Here is a 25,191-nt window from a genome sequence, read left to right as displayed (position 1 = left end):
AAAATATCTATGACAATGAATTCTTCCCCTTCAATACACACTCAAATAATAATGTCACATAATTAAAAAACTGATGCAACTGAATACTGATTTAATATTAAAATTTAATATAGATTTAAAATTAATGTTTAAATTTATATTGTAAAAATTAATTTTAGTGGATTATAGATTTTTGGAATTAACACTATATAATAAAAACTGAATTTGAAATTACTAGTATGACTCGAAAATTGAAAAATAAAAAATATTTTTAAATTCAATTTTTAACACAATTTAAAACATATAAAAAATATGTTAATTAATTTTTCAAGCTGTAATTTTTATTTTGCCCTTGTCCAATAAAGGAAATCAGGCAAACAGGGTGTTTTTTGTACCAGATTTCAAAGAAAAGAGATGTAAACTGCAATTTCTGAAAATAGATGTACAATATTAATTTTGGGTCAAAACTAAAATGCAAAATGTAATTCTCTTTATTTTTTACTAATAAATAAGCTCAAACCCTTTGTTATAACTAATCTCGGTATTATCAAGAATATATGACATGAAATAAATGTTCACTTGACTATGTCACCAAGCTCAAGTGATAATTTTTAATTGCGTCGAATTTGTATACACAAACCTAATAAATTTATTTAAATTTATTTTCAAAATAACCGATTTATCTAATTTTATACAAATCAAAATTTATAAACAACTTCTACTAGACAAATCTTATGACATTTCACGACTCCCTCTAGTTATCACATTCCATCCGAAATTTTCGATATTTTGCAAATTTATTGAATTCTTGAAGAACACAAACAACCCTTTTTCAAAACCTCTAATTCCCACAATTTTACAACATATATTTAACTCTACCATTTTACATTCCCTCCTGTCAAAACAACTGCATACATACAATTATTAAAAACACACAATTCTATTGCGTCAAGCTATCACTTTCTTGTTGTTTTGTTGCAGCTGAACCCCCATTGATATTTGACCCACAAAAATTATCATCTTCTATCTTTTGGGTCTTCAATTCTCACAATTTTCAGGTATGATCTTTTTTAATTATTATTTTCACCCAAAAATTTGATTTTTATATGTTCTTGTTAATACCCCTTTTCATTTCTTGATCATTTATTGTATGTATACATGATTACATGTATGTATGTAATGTTGCAAGTTATTGTACATGATGATGTTTGTTGAGTTCCTGCTTATGTGGATTGCATAGCTTTGGTATGATTAGGCCACATAGATTCTTGAAGTTTCTTTGATTTTTTTTTTTAATAAAGATTCAATTTTTATTTTCATTTTATTCAAGACAGATTAAAAAGAAGCTGAATTTTAGTTTTTTTTTGTGCGTAGATTTTCTTGGATTGAAGTCAAGGGGTTCAAGCTGCTCACATAAAGTTTGTAAAGATTTGATTTTTACTAAAAAAGACGTTGTTTAGAAGAAAATGACAATAGTGACACAAGAGAATAGATCAAGGAAGAACAAGCATTCGATTAGTGATCCGCAGGAGCCTCTGTTACCTACCAAGCATGAGGAAGAGGCTGGTTTCGACGAGTTTAATGGGGCTTCGTTCACGGGAGCTGTTTTTAATTTGTCCACCACTGTTGTTGGTGCTGGAATTATGTCATTGCCTGCTACCATGAAAGTTTTGGGTCTTGTTCCTGGAATTCTTGTGATTATCTTTATGGCATTCTTGACGGAGGCTTCTATTGAAATGTTAATAAGGTTTAGTAAGGTCGGGAAGTCGTCTTCTTATGGAGGTCTTATGAATGATGCATTTGGAAAGTATGGGAGGATGCTACTGCAAGTATGTATTTTGGTTAACAACGTTGGTGTACTTGTTGTGTACATGATTATTATAGGTAATTGCATAACAATGTGAAATGAGTATTTTCTTCGAAGTAGAATTGTCTTGCTTTAGTAGTTGTGGATAAAATTTGCCTGATTTTTATTATTTTGTAATCACTATCTTAAGGTGATGTCCTTTCTGGAACAACTGCTGATGGAGTTCACCATGCTGGTGTTCTCGAAGGATGGTTTGGAGAGCAGTGGTGGAATGTTCGTACTATGGTTCTCCTTATTACAACCCTTGTGGTTTTTGTTCCATTGGCTTGTTTAAAGCGAATAGGTGAGTTTTCCGTTATGGAGAAATGAGTAGGAATGTGTGCTTCTTGAATTGATCCTAGCTGTTTTTGGGCACATCAGATCATATTTTAGCCAACTCAAAATTTAACCCCATTAGTAACTTGATCAACTGAGACTGTTGATCTGATAATTATATACGATTTTTTGAACTTGCAGATTCATTGAGATATACATCCGCATTATCAGTGGCGCTGGCAGTTGTCTTCCTTGTTGTTACAGCAGGAATCACAATTTTCAAGTTGATTAGTGGAAGCATTATGGTGCCCAGATTGCTACCTGAAGTTAATGATTTCACATCCATGTTTAAACTATTCACTGTAGTCCCCGTTCTTGTCACTGCATACATCTGTCACTACAATGGTGAGCAAGCTAATTATATATAACAAATGTCTATCCAATTCTTTGTTCCTTGTAATTGTTCATGCCTCTGATCCGTTCAGGGGCAGTATGTATGTTAAGTTCATTCTGATTACCCGAGAAGGAGATAGGGTAGTTGGTCCTTAGTCGCCCGTAATGGGCAGTTTAGCTCCCAAGTGGGCTGATCTCGTCTAATAAAAGCAACATTATTCTGGAGATAGTTTTGCCTTCTAAACTGATGCATGTTTCCAGGGATCGTTGTGATTTAGTTATTAAATCACTGGATGTATGCAAACACTATCCATTTGATCAACATTAGCTGTCAAGTTGTTTTTCTGTGTAGTAAGTTTTACCCAACATTCTCAAGTCTGTTAATGAAAGCATGGACAGGGCATCAGACAATCTTGAGCAGCTCGACCTCATGCCGAGATAATTTAGCTTAGTTTTTTATGAAAGTGCTAAAGATTAATTGTATCTTTTTTATTTGGAATAATCCAATTTTGCAGTTCACACGATAGAAAATGAACTTGAAGACCGAACAAAAATAAAAGGAGTTGTTCGTACCTCACTTGTTCTCTGCTCATCCGTGTATGTAATGACAAGCCTCTTTGGGTTTCTCTTATTTGGCGATGAAACTCTTGATGATGTGCTTGCCAACTTCGACAAAAATCTGGGAGTTCCATACAGCTACTTGCTTAATGATGCAGTTCGTGTTAGTTATGCTGCACATTTGATGCTTGTCTTTCCCATTGTTTTCTTCCCGCTAAGATTAAATTTAGACGGGCTCTTCTTCCCATCTGCCAGACCTTTGGTTTCGGACAATTTGAGATTTGCATCGATCAGCTTTGGTCTCATCGCTCTAATTTTCCTCGGTGCAAATTTCATACCTAGCATATGGGACGCATTCCAGTTCACTGGGGCCACTGCTGCAGTTTGTGTAGGATTCATCTTTCCTGCTGCAGTTACTCTTGCGTAAGTAGCCTTATTTGCAGTTACTCCATGCATTTAGTTTGTATTTTTCTAATACACACGCCACACAGGTTATGTTAACCTATGTTATGGGGCTCTTCATTTTACCTTCAAGTACGAGTGTCAGACACACTCGTACTTAGACACTTATTTTAGGCAAAACATGCATATTTTTCAGAATGTTGCCGAGTGCGAGTAACGTAGATGTTTACTTATACGACTTGTATATCTCAGATGGTTAAAAGTATAACCCATTGGTAAAAGAAATAACTTATATGTCTATAATTGATCACCAAATAATAGATAGTAATTGCATGTTTTTGTTATTTCAGGGATCGTCATAAAATAGCTACGAAGAAGGACAAGATCTTGGGTATTTTCATGATTGTCCTTGCTGTCTTCTCTAACCTGGTGGCTATATATAGCGATGCTTATGCATTGCTTAAGAGAAATGAATCACCACGAGAATAATCTCCTCTTGATCGTCTGATGGCAGCTTCGACAGGATTGTTTGGTGTAATCAAGAGCTCGGTTTTTTAAATGTCAGTTGAGTCGAGTTTTTAGTAGAAAGAGCTTATGTTCACTGTCTGAAGTCACGCTTGCTTATTGAAAATTGTATATAAGTTTATGCCTGGGATACATTTATTTCTTTTGATACTTGATATAGTAATTTGTTGTATGATAGTATATATCACTGTCAAAACAGGCAATAGAAATAACAAGAAAGCTGCCATGGGTTCAAGATTGAAAACCCTTGTGCTCTTCTTGATAGGACTGTAAATCTCATCAAGTTTATGTTTGTATCTTAAATGTTTTGATACTACTATAAATGTTGGATTTTCTATTGTCTGTTTTTTTTTTCTTTTAAAAATTCTGGTATATCGATCTGTTCTGATTTCTCCACATAGTTTGTTGAGTTTTAGACCAGAGATGATGCTTTTATCAGCTCAGTTGGTTAGATGATGGACAGGTTGCATTAAACGATCAATATGTTCAATGTCAACCGAATTAGTGCTCCTGAACGCAAGACTCAATTTCAGACTTGATGTCTACTAAATTGGTGCTCCTGAACGCACGACTCAATTTCAGACTCGACACTACCACCGTAGATTTTAACAACTTTTGTGGATTTTTGTTTCAGATACAAATGCAGAACTATAGTTCCTTCAATCTAGTTATGAAAGCACAAACATGCCGTTTTAGTTCGACTGCCTGGTTCTTCTTTTCTTTTCAGCAAAATTCATTCCGTTCCATTTAGTCCCGGTTGCCCTATAAGCACTGGAAATATAAGCCATATTTAGTTAAATACAGAGTTTTGCTCTAACATAGCAAAGCAGAAAAGTAACTATAACTTGACATCAAATTTTTAATGGCATATCTTGTGAAACACCTCGAAAAATATCAATGCAGTTGTAAATATTAATCATTCAAAAATCATGTATAATAAAAGATGAGCCGAAAAACAATTAAAAAAGATGGAGAAGAAATAGATATGACCATGAATTAGAGAGTATAAATAATACACAGACTAAACGTACTGAACTAAATTTGCTTTGGATATATACATAGCAAAGAATCTTTGTTGTTGATACACTTTATACAGACTATCCTATGATTGATACGTATAACTGGAACGACTTTACAAAATGGCAATAATACTGATGCACTATAAATGTCTCCAGCCAGTTGAGGGAGAGGAGCCTCTGGTGGGGCGTTGGGGGATATCAGATAGTGGAACTTCCCTTTCGCTAATGTGCAACTCCAACAAGCCTCTGCAATGAATATCTTGGTAAAAGCTTCGGCCTCTCAGAATCCATTGTCAACAAGTTCGGAAGATAATCAGTTGAATAATGAGTCCCCGGCTGATGTATTAGTTAAAGAAATAGAGAGATTCGAGGACATCTTTTAGTTCAAAGTCTCCACGTTGGGGAAGGGGAGGGAAGCACAATGCAGGGAAAGACTTCTGAAAGCCCTCCAATAACTGTACGAGAACAAGAAATTTGAACCACTAACGACAAACACAATCATATCGATAGAACCATAAAACTCGCTCCAGAGCTGTGGACATCATGACATGCATACAAGCATATAAATTCTTAATCTTTGAACTACAGCTACTAGGCTGATTTCATATTGGTTAATATGAAAGTCATCAACTTCAATATTATTATTCACCCTGTATATATAAATTTTCTGTACACATAATAATGCTAGACCAAAACTGACATGTAGTCTGTAGATTATATCCTCTTTACACACCCTAAATGAGAAAAGAAAAATTTTGATGTGCAAGCTATAAGTTTAGGAAGACACGGAAAAGATAGCATACGTTTTCCAGTATTGGTCTTTCGTAGAGTTCGACGAACTTCTCTCTTAGTATTCTGTTCATTTCATCCACATCACATGCATGTGTCCAATATGAATCATGAACACCTGTGACCATGTAGTTAAATAACAATACAACATAATATATGATATGTACCGCCCTTTTAAGGTTGAGTCGGGATAAAGAAAAACTTGAACCTGCAAAATTAAGTCCAGCATTCTTGCATGCCACAGCTGTCATCATCATATGAGAACCATCGAGGGAGTGAACAAAATTTGGAGGGAAAGCCGTTCTTTGTCGTTTAACCATGACCTGGGGAGGTCACATACCATCAAAAATTTAGATTTTTGGTCTATGAAGCTTAGATCTTGAATACATTACATAACTAAATGATAGGTTAATTCAAGGGAAGAACATGTTGCCAATAAAATTGTACAAATCAATCTTAGTTAGATATCTACCTTTTCCGTTTCACGCTGCAATGTCAAAACCTGAAGCGAGGTCTTAACCTGTAATAACAAAGACAGAGAAATGGCATAAACAAGATTATGGTCATGACAAAGCTTCGTATGCAACGCTACAGCATAAAAATTATATCACTGATAGAAAACTGCATCAAATGTTTTTAGCAAGACTTACATGATGTCTTCCAAATTTCCGGTAAGGCTGCACAACTGGGAGGCCCAGCGGAGTTATCCATCGCACTGGTTGATTTTCAGAGGCAATTATCTGATAAAGCTTTCTAGTTAATTAGTTTATGAGAATATTTACAGTAGCAAAGACAAACAAGTATGTATTGAAAAACAAAATATAAATAATCAGGAAATTAGCAAATATTAACCCTAGTCAAGTGCATGCAAAGAATTGGAGGAATTGGGTTTATTCTCTCTGGGGGCTGTCTTGGAAAATAGGACATGTGCATCAAGTGGTTTTAACTTTTAATGCTGAGCCAAAAACTTAAAAAGTCCATTACCTAATCAACAAAAGAGATGCTTCTACAGACACATTAGCAGACTCCCCGTCCACAACACCATCTTGCCAAAATATTCCTTTTCTGATGGCCAGACAAAGATTACAAGACACAATTTTGTTCCAAGTCAATTTCTCCGGTAATATGTTGCATAAGAATATCTGATTTCTAATCACATAAGCTGATACTACTGACGACTAGTGAGGATTAGCTCATGATAGAAGCCACTACACGTAGCTTTCCCTGTGGTCATTCTCATATGTATCTAATGTGGCGTGATTGGCCTCACCATTCACCATTGTCCCTTCATTCTCTAGAAGTTCTACTTTCCTATATAAACTTCTAATGGGGTACCTCTAATTAAAAAAAATTGAAGTGTTGACCCTAGCTGTATTAGTGCCTCAATTAGCAAAATATTGTTAGTGACCCTATTTTTTTATATAGGCCAGGGGAAATGTTGGAATGAAGTAAAGATCTTTCTTATATCGTCAAAGCCTTTGAAAATCTATTTTACAATAAGCTGATACTACTGACGACTAGTGAGGATTAGCTCATGATAGAAGCCACTACATGTAGCTTTCCCTGTGGTCATTTTCATATGTATCTAATGTGGCGTGATTGGCCTCACCATTCACCATTGTCCCTTCATTCTCTAGAAGTTCTACTTTCCTATATAAACTTCTAATGGGGTACCTCTAATTAAAAAAAATTGAAGTATTGACCCTAGCTGTATTAGTGCCTCAATTAGCAAAATATTGTTAGTGACCCTATTTTTTTATATAGGCCAGGGGAAACGTTAGAATGAAGTAAAGATCTTTCTTATATCGTCAAAGCCTTTGAAAATCTATTTTACAATTTTGGCACCGCCTTTGTGCCTTGCTCAGAGAGCTACAAAAATCAATATATATATTGTACAAAACAAAGCTAGTGGGACAAGTTGGCCAAAAAACTGAGGGACAAACCTTTGCACAATCTCCTAGCCAGCTCATGATACCACGCGCAGCCTCAAACATCTCACCCAGAGCAGTCAAGGTAACCTAGTTAAGCAGTTATAAGACATCTTCTTTGTCCATCTATAAAACATAAATCTTCACAACTAAATTACGAATGGAGCATGGGCATTGATGCATTATTATCACAGTTTAGGTCACAATATTGATACAATTATAGTCATATATTTATCCCGCTGGACATATCCATGTCCGTGATCATTATTAAACATAAAGTACATTTAACATTAGTCGCTGCATTTAATCTACAATGAAAAACAATAACTTCACCTGAGTTCCTAGTCAAACACCTACCGATGTTAGGTAAGTAAGACATGTGGCTTGGTTCCTAATAAGATATTTAAATATCATGCAATGCTCAAAAAGGGTCGACAAGGTTCATGAAGCTTATGAATTTATAAATACAAAAATATATAGCAGGACCTGATATTAAGTGTTTTTTTATTAGCTGTTATATAAATGATGTTTCAACTTTAATTGTACATGCAACTGCTCTTACTTTTGCAGCATAGCAAGCCGCACGAAAGAGCTCTGCCTCATCTGCAATGGAACCACGTTCTGTCAACCTTTTCTTAATCTGATCTCGAGCACCAATATAAGTAACACCATATACGGAAGTCATCACAGTCTGTTTCACCAACTTCCTGTCTACCTATGAATTGCAAAATTCTTAAATCAGTTATAAGATGCTATTAAGTAAAGGCAGGTCAAAAACCTAAATGAGATGACGATTAGTTAAGAGGTAACCCGCATGAATATTCTAAGCAATGTGAAAAGCTTTGTGGTGGATGTGAGTATACTTGACCAAAAAAGTATAGGTAGACCTGTTACTCTACAAAACAGAAGGATACATACATGCAGTCTGGTATAAATTAATGTTTTTTCACATATTACACATAATAAAGTAGGGTCTAACTTTAATTTGAAATTCAAAAGTAAAAAACCATAAATAGAACATGCTAACTACAAAGGTTCAACAGAATTCAGCGGGATCATATATTATACTTCATCAATGCAGTAGTTCCCCTAAAGGTTTTATCGATCCCAACCTAGGGCTTGAATCTTCTTATTTATGTCAAGTTCGTTTTATTAATGTAATAAATAATAATTTCCCTAAACCTTCATGAATCACCATCTCCAACCTCAGGTAGGGTTCATCTCAATTATACAAAGATTTAACATGCGAATTCTGTTCAAACTTGGTAGTTCCCATTTAATTTTTTTACCAAGAACCTGACCCTTATAGGAGACTGTTAATTTAGAAGAAACCAATATGGATTTCAGAATGGTCATGGTTTGCCCATTCTAGCTATAATGATATAGTCAAACCTTTAGTTCTGGTCTGGCCCAACTGGGGGAAGAATGTTCGGACATAGAAACCCTAAAATTATTATAAGAAATGTTCTCAAATAATTAGTGGGGTATCTCCTATATTGCTTGCAAGATAAGAAAGTGGTATAGGAGTTCAATCATTGGTGCCATTTTTTGATAGAGCCGGGGGGGGGAGCAAGGTTATTACGGTGCCAAGTCGACCCTCGACGCCCGAGTACCTTCGTGAAGACAGAAGACTAGTCGACAAGTCGACAAAGTGTTCATTATACATATAATTACTAGATTTAATAGATAATATAACTGAACACGTTAGTTTTATAATTTAAATCAAAAGTAATAGAATAATAAGTTCAAAATAAGCATGGTACACCACAATTATGGTTTTGAAGGCCCCAAGTCGGGCTAAGAGATTAGTGCCATTTTTTTATTATCATTGTTAGTACCGGGGGGGGGGCATCCAAAAATAATTTGTGTTCTCTTTTCCCTGAAGATAATTGCAACATATATATATATAATCTCTCTCTCTCTCTCTCTCTATATATATATATATAGAGAGAGAGAGAGAGAACAAACGTGTACACAAAATAAGTCACTCACTATAGTCCCCAGAATATATTCAATTTACCCGTATGCCTACTAAAGATGATATAGCTAATAATGTTCAGATTAAGTTAGTATGATTTGCACCAAATAAGTCACTCACTAATTACTATAGTACCCAAAATATATTCAACTTAACCTTATGCATAATATAGATTAAATAGCTAATAATGTTCAGGTTAAGTCAGTATGATTTGTAACCTCGTGAAAGGTTTCAAAATCTTACTTTCACAGCACATAATAAACATAGGTTCTTCCAACTGAAGACGAGTAATGTTGTGATTATGTAAGTATAACATGTGGTAACTACCTGATTGACTAGATTTCTTGCACACAGTGCCTCGGGAAAGATTGCAGGATCTTTCTTCGCATCATCCAGTACTATTTTAAGAACTCTGCGATAGAAAGAAAAATGTACTGTTAGCTAATAATAATTAAGTTAGCATGTATGTCACACCTTGCAATTGTTTCTTTGTTATATTGAAAGGAGAATCAATATAGTACATACATAACAATTTTGAAATTTAGGTATTTTATTCAAGAACTTGTCACTTGACTATCCAATATCCATGAAATCACTTTGAGACATAGCACTCAATACCACTTCAGTTAGCATGTCAGTTGCACCTTGCGAATTGCAATTGTTTCTTTGTTATACTGAAAGGAAAATCAACATAGTACATGCACAACAATTTTGACATTTAGGTATTTTATTCTAGAACTTGTAACTTGACAATCAATGAAACCACCTTGGAATATAATTTTTAGTTGTGACAGAAAGTAGGAAGAAAAAATTGACATCATTTATTATGTTGGCATCATGCCATGTTTCCAATAATCCAATCAAATGGATTCAAACATTATATTTCTTTCTGAAATATTCTATATTGACAACAGTAAGTCCACTGTGAAAGGCCTTTATGGCCTTGACCCGTAAATGGACCTAACGCATGTAGGACCAACTTCTTGTAAAATTTATGTAATCTATGAAGCTTTTGAGAGATACTAAACAGGCCACATTCCTATTGCTTTTTCTTTAACACATCGAAGAGAAGAATCCAGCAATCAGTTGTCTAAACTCTACTGGTAAGTTCGTTTATATTGAATTGTTTTGATTTAATATCCATGCCTCTGTCAAACCATTTTAAGATTTTTGTCATATGTTTCAGTATAAGAAATATTCAAGTAAAACAAACTCAACAATAAAAAGGATGCTGAAAGAAAAATATATATACTCATTTCCTCCCAATTCATTATTTGATGAAAGAGAATAATGATATAAGCAAGTTCTATGAAGGGAAAAAGAGCTCACCTGGCTGCTATACCTGAGTAAACATCTGCTGGTTCACCACCTGCAATCAAATTAACAGCATCTGCTCCCAGCTAACAAATAATTTCAGTAAGTAAGTATACACACAACTAAAGCAAAAACCAATTAAATTTTGATGATGCTAGTTAATTTTAAAAACCCTGGCCATTCCCAGGAATTTTTAGGTCCTCATGTCATTTAATTGAAGAAAGGAAAAGAATTTGATGTATGGGCTAGAGAATAGGAAGCACCGACACTGATATAGCGACACGGGACACGGGGATTCGTCGATTATCAAAGTGTCCTGGATACGGGACATGGCAAAAAAAAGTAATAAAAATATAAAAAATATACGATTTGTATATGTCAAATATTGAACAACTTCATTCATAATAATAATAGAGTTTCTTTCTTAATTTGTGATAAACTATTGCAAGATCTATTCTACATTTTCATTCAAATATATTCAAAAGATCATCTTGTGTAAAAAGAACAGCTTTCCTTCAAACAACAAGAGAGATCTATAGAGATATATGTGTTATATATATATATAGATGTATGTATATATTTGATTGTATATATATAGGGTTCTGTATTTTATCGGATGAAAGATGAAGAGGGATGTTATAAAAGACAGAGAGACGTGAAATTAGGGTTAATATAAGATGGTTTGGGCTTTTTTAAGATGATTTTGAGCTTTTTTTATATGGGCCGAGTCGGTGGGCCATGTGTCGAACCCGTGTCGGTCGCCTTTTTCTGTCGACATGCCACATGGTGTGTCGGACACGTACTCAGCCGTGTCGGTGCCGAGTAGCCGTGTCAGCCGTGTCCGACACGCATACGGCAGCCTTTTTGGAGTGTCAGTGCTTCTTAGGCTAGAGATCAACGTTTGACATAAGAAAAATCCATCCAAAAGTCATAACGAAGATAAAAGCCAATACCTTGTCTCTTCCAAGGGCCGCATAGTGCTGTAATCCATTGCAGGAGCCGTCCTGGAAAAAATAACCACAGGAAAACAATATGAAAGACTGCACAAGTAAAGTAACAACATAACTCCTGAAACTAGTGAAGAGAAACTCATAGAATTACATTTTATAATATAATGCTTGGCCTATAAGACTATCTGCATTTCTTAATAAACTTTTGAAGGACAGAGTTAAACTTCAAAAATGTGAGAAAAAACAGAGTCCAAGATTCCCCACTGCTGCCCTATGTGGGATCTCACTTCTGTCTGTTCTTTCATTATTAAGTGTTGGACTCTGGTCATGTTGTAAAATGGAAGTGTCCCGTGAGTGAGATTTTTCCTCTCTTCCTAAAGCTCACTAACTTGGTGAGAGAGGCTATATTCAGTACTATAATTGATCACGAATTCTATACAACTATATTCAAGAACAAAATGATCCCATTGTCCAAACAATCTCCACACACTTTCAATGCTACACAACCAAAGCACACAGAATCAAATATAGCACAGGAAATTAGTCGCAACCAATATAATAAGATAGGAAAACATATAACATGCTATTTTAAAGGGTAGCATAACGAAACCTTAGATAGCCTAACTACAGCTTTGTTAAATTCTATGTGTCAAGTTAAATTTATAGAATCTTTCGAGGAATGAGCAGAAAAAACCATACTTACTATTTTATTGCAATATTATAATGTGCAAACACACACGACGCGTGTTTGAGTTGAGTTAGTTTGTGTGTGTGTTCAATTCTATTTAGTTCCTCACTATGATTTGTTTGGCAAAGATTTCCACATCAAAGTTGTACCTGGTGTACAGGAATATGTGAAATCATTGTCTCAGGCGATGAGCTTCTCAGAGCTTCAGAAAGATTTATACACACAGCCAAACACTGAAATGGATCTTCTGCTTGTAACCACCATCGCCTTCCTTCTAGTGGTTTATCAGCAGAATCAAAAATATCATCAATATGACTTTCAGTAAATGCTATTCGACCATCGTGACATAATTTGTCCACACCACCAGCATATAAATTTGCCAAGTGTATCTTCAGCCAGTGTAGGCCTGACTTTCCAAGAGGTCGGCCCTCTGCAAACTCCAAAATACCCCGACAAACATCAGAACCAAGATGGTTTAAGTGCGGATGTATGGGATATGCACGACCTCGAAAGTCCAGGTTGTGTGGGTAAAAGAAGCCTTCTTCATCCTTTAGCTTGCGTGCTACCTAGACATACATACAGATGCAGTCTGGGTCATTTAACATAAATCCTACTAATAGAATTATAACCTTCAATGATGCAGCTCTTCTTACAGAAAGCTTGAGTTCTATATCACATCTCTGTGAATGTCTTTCACGGTTTTCCTTGTTCACTCGCTTAATCTTCCACTTCCATTGCTTAAGAACTGCTTCGTCTTCTGTGTCAGGTTGCTCTGGTAAAGGAAGCTGCAAGGTATCAAGTACAAAGAAGCAATAACATGATAAATGATACGGCATTCACCTCCTAGCACACTTGCATAAAAGTCAACAAGAAAAGTCATTGAATAGTAGAAGAATTAAATAAAAAGGGCAATGAGAATGCAAAAGGTGATTGTGGAACAAAAAACTCACATCATCACGATCAACCAAATCAGCAAGACGACCTCCGCTATTCCATATCCTGTCAACAACATTGAGAACAGTTTTGTGCACCCTCCATTTGGTATTTCCAAGTGTATTAAGGGCCTAGCACCACATAAAAGAATAAGATGGACCATCAGATATGACAGTTAGCTATTCCCTACTAAAACACATTACTAACAATTGACTTTTTCAACCTCAAATACAAAATCCAGCTGATTCTTGGGGGCCCTTTTAAGAGCTTCTCTCTGTTGTCTTGCTCCACGAATGCGCATGACATACGATGGTAAAAACAGGTATGCCCCTTTGTCGTAACTGCCAGTTAAGAAGTATTAGCCGATATTTATAGGCCTTCGGTAAGTCTCGCAGATATGGTATACACAAGATTTCCCAAGAGTCCCCGTTAAAGGTTCAAATTGGTATCTAAAAATTAAAATTAGATGGTTTACTTGTATCACATGCTTGATTTTAACATGCTATAACTATAATGTGGGAAAAAGAATTTTAGATGAATCATGGATCTAATATACCAAGTACATTCAAGCTCAAGTAATTTTAAGAGACCGGGATTAATAAATCATATCAAATTAATATACCCTGTCCACTTGGTTGGAGGCACCAGCATCGGCATATAAGGGATCACCATATGTCTGACCTGTTAGACAAAAAAATAGATAAGAACAAACATTACGGATTTTTTTTTTCTAAAACAAAGAACTTAAATGGGAAGAGCAGTGAAAATTTTCCAGCATTAAGAAAAATGCAGATTCCCAAAACTAACATAAGACTTCAAGAATTATTGAAGCTATTATTTTGGTCAACATATATGCTTGATTCAATCTTGTCCCAGAATTGAATACTAATATGTTGTTCTACCTACAACTTGTACAATAAATTACTAAGATAGCATTTCCTAAGAAACAAAGACAATAAATTCTTACAGTTTTATCAAGTCCACTGCGAATAACAGGGTCACACTGAATGACACCATATCTTTTGGTTTCCCTGTTTAATAGAACCAACTAAGATGTTTTAGATTGTTTCATCAGATTGAGAACAAACTTATCAATAAGATGGAGGATGAAAAAGTTACTTTGATTCTGTTACACTTTGAAATGTGTGTACAAATGCTGGTCGAATATCAGGTGGACCATCAGCCAACTGGTCAGCCGGAGGTTGTATATAAGCAGTTTGCAAAAGCAATTCAATTAGACGACTCCCGACCTAATAAAGTCAAACGAATTGTATTAGGAAATACAAGATAAGTTTTTATTTGTCAGGTCATATTAAATGCTAACCTTAGCTTTGGCATCTGGCCTCCAAGGTTTCATAGGATCTTCCCCCTTTATTATTGCCCTTACTGTTTGTAGCTTCTGTTTCTTTATCAAATTAGTTACAGTTTTTTTTAGTTTCCCTTCTTCCTTCGATGTGCCATCAGACGCCTCCTCTTCATTTTTTGTATCTTTCTTTGATTTTTTCTTTTTTGTCTTCTCCAAAAAGTCGTGTATCCTAATCTGATTCACGAAATAACAAGAGAGCAATTAAAGTAGTTGTAATAGAAACGATAATTGGTTTTGGTATTTGTCTATTGTTTTTACCTCTTGCTCAATGGCTTCCCCAACCACACAGGCAGCTTGTACCACCCTAGCTGTGCCATGTCCACCTCCTGCCATCAACAATCCCATCAACTTATGCATTGTTATAACTGCCATCATATCAGCCGGTAACTGATCAAAGTAAGGCGCATACGAAGCTTTATTCTTCCCTGCTCTACATTTTTCCTGATCTTCATTAATCTTATTAGTTAACGGCTCAAACCAACCAAGAAACAAGGATTTCATATAAGGCAAATTAGGCGCTAAACTCCGATCACACATCTCCTTCAATAAATTCCTATACTCCCTAACTGCCTGCACCCACGCCTCCGTCTCAATCTTCACCTGTCTCTTCCTAAGCTTCTGATACTTTACACCCCCTTCGCTCCTCCTCCGTCCCCACCACCTCCTCTGATAACCTCTCCTATCTTCTTTCTTCAATTCTTGCAACAATTCCTCAACCTCATTATCCTCCACCTCACAATCACTCGATGACACCGCAACATTCTCAGCTACACTACCATAACTTCTCGAAAACAACCCATTAAACCCAACATTATTTCTACTAAAAATCCTATCTTTAGGCAACCCACAAAACCCCATTTCAAATAAACCACTATTAGGCCAAGAACCAACATTATTTCTATAAAAAAACCTATCTTTAGGCAACCCACAAAACCCCATTTCTAAAAAACCATTGATAGAGCAAGAACCAATCTCACAAGGCCTAAAGGTACAAACTTTATCATAGAGAACAGAACTTGAACAACCAAGAAAACCATAATTAGTACTAGAATTAAGTGAAGAAAATTGAACCTTAAAAGAACTGGAAAATCTTGGAGATGAATATACAACTTTTCTTGTAATGTTTCTCAACATACCTCTTAAAGATACTACAGAAACCAAGTGAGTGTCAGAGGAGAATTGATCAAAAGATGTTGTTTTTATACCAAATGAAATGGGGGGTTTTGTAGTGAACATCAAACTGTTTGATTGTAAAACATTTGAAGAAAAATTGTCATTACAAAACTGTGAAACAAGAAGTACACATAAGCCACAAAAACAGACCTAAAGACCAAAAACCCTTGTTAAACCTTGATTAGTCTGTATCTATAGGTTCAGTTTAGTTTGTATCTAGAGGTTCAGTTTGTGCCACATTAATTTTTGCAAAATGAATTATGTGTAGTCCCTTTTTTCCCTTGCAAACTAAATACCTGGCACAGGTGAATATAAAATATTTAATTTTTATATGTAAATAAATTCAAATCATAAATCATTAAAAAATATAATATTTAGCATATACAAAGTTTATTAAAATCAAAACCCTTGGGGACGTGTCACATGTGCTTATTGGAACGTGAGTATTGGGCTTGTCCATCACATATCCATCATTGATACAGGGCTTTTAGGTTACATATCTCTTGGTCTGAAATGAAAATGATTTTAGGTTACAGATCAGCCCAACTAGTGCTACTGTCTCCATTGTAAATTTGTAATGTTAATTTATACACGTTTTTCATTGATTTGAAGTTTTTCTTTTTTCTAACAATAAAAATCTTAAGAATGGTGGGAGAAAGTTGTGACAAAAAATAGCTAAAAGTTCAATCAGATTTATAATTTGAAAATACAGTAATAATCATAATTGATTTTTTTGGATAAAAATAGGATATTCGTTGCATTTATGATCAATCAGTCTAATTGACGTGAATTGAAACCCAACTAATGTCCGTTTGGAAAATTTAAAAATAAGTAAACTTATAACTTAAAACAAATAAATGACTTAAAAATTTGATAAATAAATAAATAAATACTTACAAGTTATATAAGTGTTTAGATAATTTTAATTAAAAGTCGGATTTTTTTAACTGAAATGAATTAAAATAAATATTTTTTTAAATACAATTATCTTAATTTTTGAATTTAAAATTAGAAAAATATTTAAAAATATGTATTTTAAAATTAAAGTTAATAAAAAATCGAAAACTTAAAATAAGTTAAGAAAAAATATATCATTACAAACATTCAACTTATTAGCTTATAAGTTGTAAATTCAGCTTAGTAGAGAATAAAAAGTGTAATCAAGGATACGAACAACTTGAACCCAAGAAAATAGGAGTCGTATTAACTAGTACTGCCATGACTCACCCACCTGAAAACATGACAAGTAGATTGGCATCTCTTTGGTAGTTGAACTTCAACTACAAATACAAAGTTTATGCAGTTTTAAAAGGCAAGGCAAACGAGGGTGCAAAGGGACATTCAAAGTTCACACGCTAGTGCTTACTACTTGGTAGAATTTCCTCTCCATGTTGGAAATGTTAGAAAGATTTTTTTAACGGAGAAAACAAGAATATAACTACTGCATCAACATCTGACATGTTAAAAGTTGGCAATCAAGCACGTATATAATTAGAAGCGAAGAGTTTATTTGCAAGATTCTTTCAATTTTAACGCGTGAAAATTCAAAAAAATCTTCTCAAAACCATAATCACTTTAATTTCATAAAAATGATATGCTTCACTTTTTGTAAAAAAATATCATAAATTATTTAGGTCACAATTTTTCTTTTCAATTATGGTCAATACCCAAATCTAAGTAATGATTTCACATTTTTTCAAATAAACCTTGAAATCTAATAAATTGATTAGCGGGTGAGAAAGAATGAAAAATTCGAAATCATTACCTGAGATTAATTACAAATAATCTCAATCACGAGTTCAAACTTTGAATCAGGCGGAACAAATACTTGCATAACTTTCTCGTCGATTTTTTTTGTTGAATAACTGAATTTATGAACCTTATACATGATTAACTGTTTTAATAAATCTTAAAATACGCGGAAAACAAATTTAGAAATTGAGACGTAGGAATAAACCTTAACCATTAGAGTATCTCATCACTAGGCTGTAATTCGGGTCGGGCAGCTCGCGAGCTCGCCCGTCTCGAACGAGCTCGGGCACAGATTCTGCATCTCCCTCAATTCCATGCCTTCATCCTCATCATCCTCACCATCATCCCCAAATGAATCTTCAGCAAATTCAAAGTTATTACCAGATGTGGAGGGCATGACAGTTATAGCGTCATTTGCCCTATGCATTGAAGCAGTAGTGTACACCAAGTTCACTGCTTTCTCAGCCTCCTCATTGCCCTGTCCAGCCAGAATTTGATATGCTGGAACAGGATGAGTAAATGTCTCAACATCCAAAAAGATAGAATCTATTATAGCTTGATTTTCTTGTTAAAACTCCATCGACTCGTTTAATTACTCGAGCCGGCTCGACTCGTGAAATTAAACGAGCTGAGTTCGGGTAGAGGTTTAGGCTCGTTTAAGTATAAAATTAAATGATCCGGCTCGCCCGACTCGTTAAAACCGGCTCGTTTAGCTAAACGACCCGGCTTGACTCGATTCGTGAAAATAAACGAGTCGAGTTCGGGCAGAGGTTTAAGCTCGTTTAACTAAACGAGCCGGCTCGACTCAACTCGATTAATCTCGGCTGGAATTATGCCCAGCTCAAAACACGCCTCGCTCAGCCCAAATTACAGCCCTACTCATCACCACGCTCAAAACAGTCAAACAAAAGAAAAAAGTTAGTAATATTGATGTTGGACCATGGACTCAAAGTAAAAGGTCCAAGATGACTGTATTGTAATAAATAGATACTCCATCTGTCCCAACCATTTCTTTACAGTTTCCTTTTTGGCATGTCTCATCCAATTCTTTACATTTCAAAACTTACCAAAAATAGTCAACGAATCCCACCATTTTCCCATTTTTTCTTCTTTTTCACACTACTTTTACTCCACTATCTCCCTTTTATACATTAAAAAACAATGGGTCCCACCACTTCACCCATTTTTCTTTCTCTTTTTCACTACTTTATACATATTTCTTAAACTTCGTACCTAAACCAAACGTAAAGAATTGGTTGGGACGGAGGGAATAATATTTAGTCTAAGACCCAAAAAGTCGAATTGTAAAAAAAAGCCTCTTAAAGCTTTCCTATAAAGGGGGAGTTATAGCACATTTGTAAGGGTTGGTCAATTGAATAAAGAAATACTTCCTTAAAATATTATTCTCATACATTCATTAAATATTCGGGTTCATTATTTGGCGCTAGAAGAAGCTTTATTCCTGAGATCCAACCAAACCATGATTGTGGAAGAGATTGATCCGCAAGAAGATGAACCATTCTTACCAACAGATGCCACAGCTGAGATACCCACTGTTCCAAAGCTTCACGACGATCAAGGACCGTCGAAGCAGCTGGCGTTACAACCGAGATGTTTATTTCCCCCGCCGGAAAAAGCTACTCACGGTCAGTCATTGGGCCCGGCTGTCACGTAGCCACCAGTGAGAAAACGCAAGTACAACCCAGATCAACGTCGTCGCGTTCAAACATCAAAAGGCAAACAAGTGCTCTCCAGCGACATGCGCCTACATCTGAAAAAAATTGAACGCATAAAATCACAGGAGGCGGAGGAGCTTGAGGAACCGCCGTACTCCGATGAAGAACTCGACTACCTAGAAAGGAAGACTCGCCTTCTCCAAGCTAAACTAGAGCGACAACGTGAGATACATCGCCTACGATGAGAACTCAAACAAATAACGATAGCAAATCGTGCCTCGGGAGATCAATTTTATAATGATGAGGACGACGCAGAGTATGAATATGAGCCGTCCACCGAGTCGACGTATTCGCAACCCCGCGAACACCGACAGCGCACGGTATTGTCCGCTGACGCCTCACAAAAAACTAAATCCACATACACTATCTCCCACGAGGAATTTGCCAAGATGTAAGAGGAAATAGCTCAAATGCGAAATATAATACGCAAAAAATCGTGGTTCGAGACTGTAACAGAAAGCCCTCTCTCCCTAGTGCTTGAGAAGGCACGCAACGATAGAACACTGAAAACTCCTTCCCTCGACCACTTCGATGATTCAAGCGACCCCCTAACATTTATGAACACTTTTGACGGTCGAATGGCATTCTTCAGACACTCCAAAATTGCTCGATGCCAATTTTTCTCCACATGTTTACAAGGCACGGTACTCCATTGGTACAACAATTTACCTCCCCACTCCATCGACTCTTGGTATACCTTAAAAAAATAAGTTTCAAGCCCGCTTCTCCACCAATTACAAAGGCATAAAGGTCATAGCCTGTTTAATGACCATGCACCAACGATCAAACGAGAGCCTCCGAAATTTTTTAACTCGATTCAGAGAGGAAATTACAGAAATCCCAGATCTCATAGAGCAAATGGTCGTCAACTTCCTGATAGCGAGAATCGACAAGTCCAGACATGGCTTACTTTTTGAGGAAATTTTTGAAAAACGCCCAAAAACTCTCCAAGCCGCATTCCAAATCATTGAACATTGCATGATTCTATAAGAGGCGGTTAGTTGTATTCAATCTTCACGATATTCGACCAAATACGAACGCCATCGAAGCAATAGCTCTCGATCGCCAAGAAATGATAGACATCGAGATTATCGCCGTCCTCCGAGACAAAGCGAATGTGACATTCGAAGAGAGAATGACATTCCACCACGCAAAAGGCGCGAAATAGACTGGCAACCCCACTCCAAGAATGAAAAAGAATTCACCAAGCTCAATGCTGATAAAGCAACCATACTAGCTGTATTGAAGACCGAACCGGAGTATCGACCTCCGAGGCCAATAAAACACGGTCGACCTCCAAGTTCGCGGTACTGTGATTATCCTGAAGATACGGGTCATACAATATATCAATGTTTTTAGCCGGGCAACCTCTTTGAAAGTAAGATTCGTCGAGGAAAACTCGTCCATTATGTTCAACACGAAGACGTATATCGACGAGATCATAGAGGTGACGACGATCGGGTTATCGACGTCATTTTTGGAGGTGTAGCGGTGGGTAGCACCTCCAATACCTCTCACAAAAGCTATGCAAGAGAGGTGTTCAATATTAACTAGTCGGTTGTAAAATGACCATGGGCAAATCCCTCCCCGGTTATATCCTTCTCAGACGACGACTACCGTCCTGGCCTCCTCTAGGGTCACCAAGACGCCCTAGTAATCACCACGCGGGTAGGCAATAACACCGTCAGGAAAATACTGATTGACAATGGAAGTTCTGTCGATGTTCTATATCACCACGCTTTCGCAAGAATGGACATCGATGATCGAAGGCTGGAAAATTCTCGTACCTCATTGTATAGTTTCATTGGTAACGAGGTCCACGTGGTAGGAACCATCGACATGCCCATACTTTTTGGCTCACCTCCATGCCAAATTTGGAAAATGGTAAAGTTCCACGTAATCAGTGTCTCATCCAGCTTCAACGTTATACTGGGTAGAACCACGATCTCCGCCCTACAGGAAATCACCTCAATTTCTCACCTAAAAATGAAATTTCCTACAGATTTTGGAGTAGGAGAGATGACAGGTGATCAGGCAATAGAAAGACAATGTTATCTCACCATAGTTTCATAAAACAAGAAGGAGGACGAGCTGGAGGTTAACCGAGTCCACGATGTCAACCCTAGAGAGCTAATTGACACACCCACGAGCAATTCATGTTCTCTAATCGAAGAAACCGAGGATGTCGAAGTATTTACCGAGAACCTGGAAAAAACTACAAAAATTGGCAAGAATCTCCCCGAGCCACTAAAACAAGACATCACGAACCTCATCAGAGAGTTCTACGACATCTTCGCTTGGGACTCCAAGGACATTTCTGGGATCCCGGAGCTCGTCGCTCTACATTCACTCCACGTCAGTAAAGATATCATACTGGTGCGACAGAAACACAGAACATTCTCCGTCGAAAAAAAGGTAGTCATCGACCAAGAAATAGACAGGTTACTCGAGGCATGGTTCATTGAGCCGATATAATTTCCCACATGGATTTCCAATATGGTCTTGGTCAAGAAAAGTAATGGAAAGTGGAGGATGTGTATAGATTACTTGGATGTAAATCGGGCCTGCCCCAAGGATTTTTATCCTCTCCCGAACATCGACCAGCTTATCGACGCAACAGCAGGAAATGAATTCTTGGCATTCATGTATACATTTTCAGGTTACAACCAAATTAAGATGGACTCCCAAGACTGGAAACAGACTGCAGTCATCACGCACAAATGAGTCTTTGGAAACCGAGTCATGCCCTTTGGTTTAATTAACGTTGGTGCCACATTCCAACAAATGATGGATAAAATATTCACTTCACAGATCGGGAGAAACATGCTAATCTACGTCGATGACATGATCAAAAAGTCAAAAGTCTCCTCAGACCATATCACCGACCTCCGGGAAATATTTGAGAATGCGAGAAGCCACAACATGCGATTAAACCCAACCAAATGTTCCTTCGGCCTCATTGCAGACTCGCCGCTTGGACCATCGAGTTAAGCCAGTTTTTAATTGAGCATAAGCCTCAAACAGCGATCAAAGCTCAAGTTCTCTCAGACTTCTTAGCAGAGTGTCAGTTCAAAGCCAAAATCTCAAGCTCCAACGACGATCAATCAAGGCCATGGCTACATTTTGTTGATGGATCTTCCACCACTAACTCAGGAGGAGCCTTTAAAATCCAACAGTCCCTCAAATTTGAGTTCCCATCCATGAATTACCTGGCCGAATACGAGGCATTGATTGAAGGCTTGAAATTGGAAGCAGATCTCAAGGCAGAAATTATAGACATATTCAGGGATCCCAAATGGAAGCCAAACATATAAACGGAGAGTTCAAAACACACAATGACAGAATGGTATTGTACCTCGCACGGGCACAAGACTTGCTTAAAACATTCCCTTCATGGAAAATCTCGAATATCGATTGTACTTAAAATCAAGGGGCCGATTCCTTAGCCAAACTGGCATCCTCTAACCTCCCTTTCAACCTCGAAACTATATATGTTGAGGTTTTGACATCTCCGACCATGGATGAAATATCAGTAAATCAGATACAAAACAACGTTGATTGGAGAACACCATTCCTCGAATGTATATTAGAAAACAAACTCCCTGAAGCGAAAAATGAAGCTCATTCACTTATGTTCAAGGTAAGAAATTATTGTGTCATCGGCTCATCATTATTCCGACGCGCGCTATTTGAACCACTTATTCGATATTTGAGCCCGAACGAAGCTAATCAAGCGATGGTTGAGGTCCATACCGGCATTTGCGGTGAGCACCTCGGAGAAAAGAATCTAGCTCTTAAAATCATCGGAAAAGGATTATACTGACCCACGATCCGCAAAAACTGTGAGAAGTATGTCTAAAAATGTCAAGTATGTTAGCTACATGGTAATGTCAGCCATCGACCCACTACTGAACTCAACTCGATACTCACTCCATGCCTTTCTATCAATGGGGGATAGACATCGTGGGTCCCTTCCCAAAAATAAAAAATCAGTGCCTATATGTAGTAGTCGCTGTGGATTATACAACCAAATAGGTCGAAGCAAAGCCTCTTTGAAAAATCAGAGAGAAAGAAATGATTGAATTCTTCATGGAACACGTCGTGTTCCGGTTTGGAGTCCCAAGAATTCTCGTTTTCGAAAATGGCACACAATTTGCGGGGGCTCAATTTAAAAAAGCCTCGGTCGCATGCCCACAAGCCAGTGGGATAAAAGAACTGACAAATAGAACTATCCTACAAGGCTTAAAGAAAAGGAATGAAAAAATCCCTCGTTGTTGGGTCGACGAACTCCCGAACATGCTATGGTCCTATAGGACGACACTCCGGTCCGCAACTGGCAAAATACCGTTCTATTTAGCATATGGTGTTGATGTAGTCCTACCCGTCAAAATAAGCTTAATCTCGCCAAGTGTTGAGGTCTTCGACCCTTCACTAGCCCTCGAGGGCCTGCACTTTCACAATGACCTACTCGAAAAAACAAAAGAGGAGTCACGGCTCTTAATGATTGCACAATAGGAGAAAACGGCCAAGTACTTCAACATGAAAGTCAAGGACAAGAATCTTAATGTCAATGACCTGGTACTCCGTGATTTTGCAGCATCACAGCCAACGGTGACGGGAAAGTTCAAGCCAACATGGGAAGGCCCATACGTAGTCTCGAAGGTGGTCAGCGCAGGGACCTATGAACTAGCTCACCTCGATGGTCAACTAGTTAAAAAGCATGGAATGGAATTCATCTCAAGAAATTATATCAGTGATTCCCCTTAGTATGTAATATTTGAAACTTATGAAACGCTGTCTACCAAGTCAAAAGTCAACCCTTGATGTAATGAGGGTCGTTATGAGACCCCCATCGAGGGATCATTAATTTATGGATATATAAGCTTTAGAACGCCTTCTTACCTTAATAACAACAATTAGTAATTCGGCAGTACTCCCTTATGTTATCAAACAATCTTATATATTTGATAATGCATAGAATCTACTAAGTTATTCAAATGAAAGCTTGGCTATCATGAAAAGCTTCACCTCATGGTGATATTAAAATTAGTAGAGCTACTATAACAATTACGTCACAATACGACACACTTCTCAATAAATTGCGGAAATAGCAATTACATATACATATTTCTCAAACGTTGTAGACAAAGTCAAAACAAAACGAAGCAGCGCCAATGAAAATAGAGTAGATACTTTAAAATTCTGCCACAAATAGATTGAAAAAGGTACAAACTCATCAAAACATTTTCCTTTTCAAACAAATCAAGCGACATAAATCCAATCACTGCCAACTTTAAAACCTGAACCTCACGGAGAACAGGAAAAATAATCAAAAAGACAACAACTACAAATACCCAAAGGAATAAATACTTTTAAAGAAAAAACAACGATGACATGTCGCATAAAAATCCTTAAAGAATGACAAGGGAAATTATCCACCAGCATAAAATCAAAGTACGAAAAGATGAAGAAGCTATAATCTGAAGAAAAATAACGAATCCAACTTAAAAATAGTACAAAGCTCACAGGGATACCCCGTCTTCATGCGTCGATTTAAGCTGGTGGATCTCGAGGCACAGCATTGGC

The 25,191-nt window shown here is 36.7% G+C and overlaps 3 protein-coding genes across 8 annotated transcripts; 2 read left to right on the top strand and 1 right to left on the bottom strand.

Annotated features, from left to right (window-relative positions):
* The first annotated feature begins 880 nt into the window (after positions 1-880).
* LOC141723841 (amino acid transporter AVT6A-like) lies at positions 881-4,317 on the top strand. Of its 2 annotated transcripts, none has more exons than XM_074525758.1 (6): positions 881-1,037; positions 1,354-1,863; positions 1,977-2,129; positions 2,303-2,506; positions 3,010-3,475; positions 3,805-4,317. In XM_074525758.1, exons 2-6 carry the CDS (start codon positions 1,446-1,448, stop codon positions 3,941-3,943), a joined length of 1,380 nt encoding a protein of 459 aa, XP_074381859.1. In that variant the 5' UTR covers positions 881-1,037; positions 1,354-1,445; the 3' UTR covers positions 3,944-4,317. The 2 variants fall into 2 exon arrangements, with proteins under 2 accessions (XP_074381859.1, XP_074381860.1); XM_074525759.1 differs by lacking the exon at positions 881-1,037 and adding an exon at positions 1,092-1,224.
* Positions 4,318-5,001: 684 nt separating this feature from the next.
* LOC141723840 (DNA-directed RNA polymerase 2, chloroplastic/mitochondrial-like) lies at positions 5,002-16,356 on the bottom strand. 5 transcript variants are annotated; one of them, XM_074525756.1, is made up of 20 exons: positions 16,081-16,354; positions 15,203-15,959; positions 14,903-15,118; positions 14,698-14,828; positions 14,546-14,609; positions 14,201-14,259; positions 13,802-13,919; positions 13,596-13,709; positions 13,299-13,430; positions 12,795-13,211; positions 11,961-12,011; positions 11,023-11,093; positions 10,021-10,105; positions 8,278-8,430; positions 7,731-7,805; positions 6,438-6,527; positions 6,260-6,307; positions 5,996-6,110; positions 5,802-5,905; positions 5,002-5,453 (listed from the first exon to the last, which is right to left on the bottom strand). In XM_074525756.1, exons 2-20 carry the CDS (start codon positions 15,881-15,883, stop codon positions 5,343-5,345), a joined length of 2,835 nt encoding a protein of 944 aa, XP_074381857.1. In that variant the 5' UTR covers positions 15,884-15,959; positions 16,081-16,354; the 3' UTR covers positions 5,002-5,342. The 5 variants fall into 5 exon arrangements, 4 of the variants coding, with proteins under 4 accessions (XP_074381857.1, XP_074381855.1, XP_074381856.1 ...); XM_074525754.1 differs by having other exon boundaries at positions 15,203-16,354; XM_074525755.1 differs by lacking the exon at positions 7,731-7,805 and having other exon boundaries at positions 15,203-16,355.
* Positions 16,357-23,679: 7,323 nt separating this feature from the next.
* LOC141659979 (uncharacterized) lies at positions 23,680-24,372 on the top strand. The gene is made up of 2 exons (XM_074466930.1): positions 23,680-24,021; positions 24,121-24,372. The coding sequence occupies exons 1-2, from the start codon at positions 23,680-23,682 to the stop codon at positions 24,370-24,372; spliced, it is 594 nt and encodes a 197-aa protein (XP_074323031.1).
* The last annotated feature ends 819 nt before the right edge of the window (positions 24,373-25,191 follow it).

Source organism: Apium graveolens, chromosome 5, assembly GCF_009905375.1.
Source record: "Apium graveolens cultivar Ventura chromosome 5, ASM990537v1, whole genome shotgun sequence".
Taxonomy (NCBI): Eukaryota; Viridiplantae; Streptophyta; class Magnoliopsida; order Apiales; family Apiaceae; genus Apium; species Apium graveolens.
This window is presented reverse-complemented; position numbering and strand designations above follow the sequence as displayed.

Bases quoted from the DNA above. Each gene is read 5' to 3' on its own strand.
- LOC141659979 (XM_074466930.1), top strand. From the start codon at position 23,680: ATGATTGAATTCTTCATGGAACACGTCGTGTTCCGGTTTGGAGTCCCA. The intron at 24,022-24,120 runs GTCTTCGACCCT...ATTGCACAATAG, and splicing joins TAATCTCGCCAAGTGTTGAG to GAGAAAACGGCCAAGTACTT.
- LOC141723840 (XM_074525754.1), bottom strand. From the start codon at position 16,180: ATGTTCACTACAAAACCCCCCATTTCATTTGGTATAAAAACAACATCT. The intron at 13,212-13,298 runs GTAAGAAGAGCT...ATGTATGTCTAG, and splicing joins ATATAGAACTCAAGCTTTCT to GTAGCACGCAAGCTAAAGGA. The intron at 6,111-6,259 runs GTAGATATCTAA...TGACCTCCCCAG, and splicing joins TGCAGCGTGAAACGGAAAAG to GTCATGGTTAAACGACAAAG.
- LOC141723841 (XM_074525758.1), top strand. From the start codon at position 1,446: ATGACAATAGTGACACAAGAGAATAGATCAAGGAAGAACAAGCATTCG. The intron at 2,130-2,302 runs GTGAGTTTTCCG...TTGAACTTGCAG, and splicing joins GGCTTGTTTAAAGCGAATAG to ATTCATTGAGATATACATCC. The intron at 2,507-3,009 runs GTGAGCAAGCTA...CCAATTTTGCAG, and splicing joins ATACATCTGTCACTACAATG to TTCACACGATAGAAAATGAA.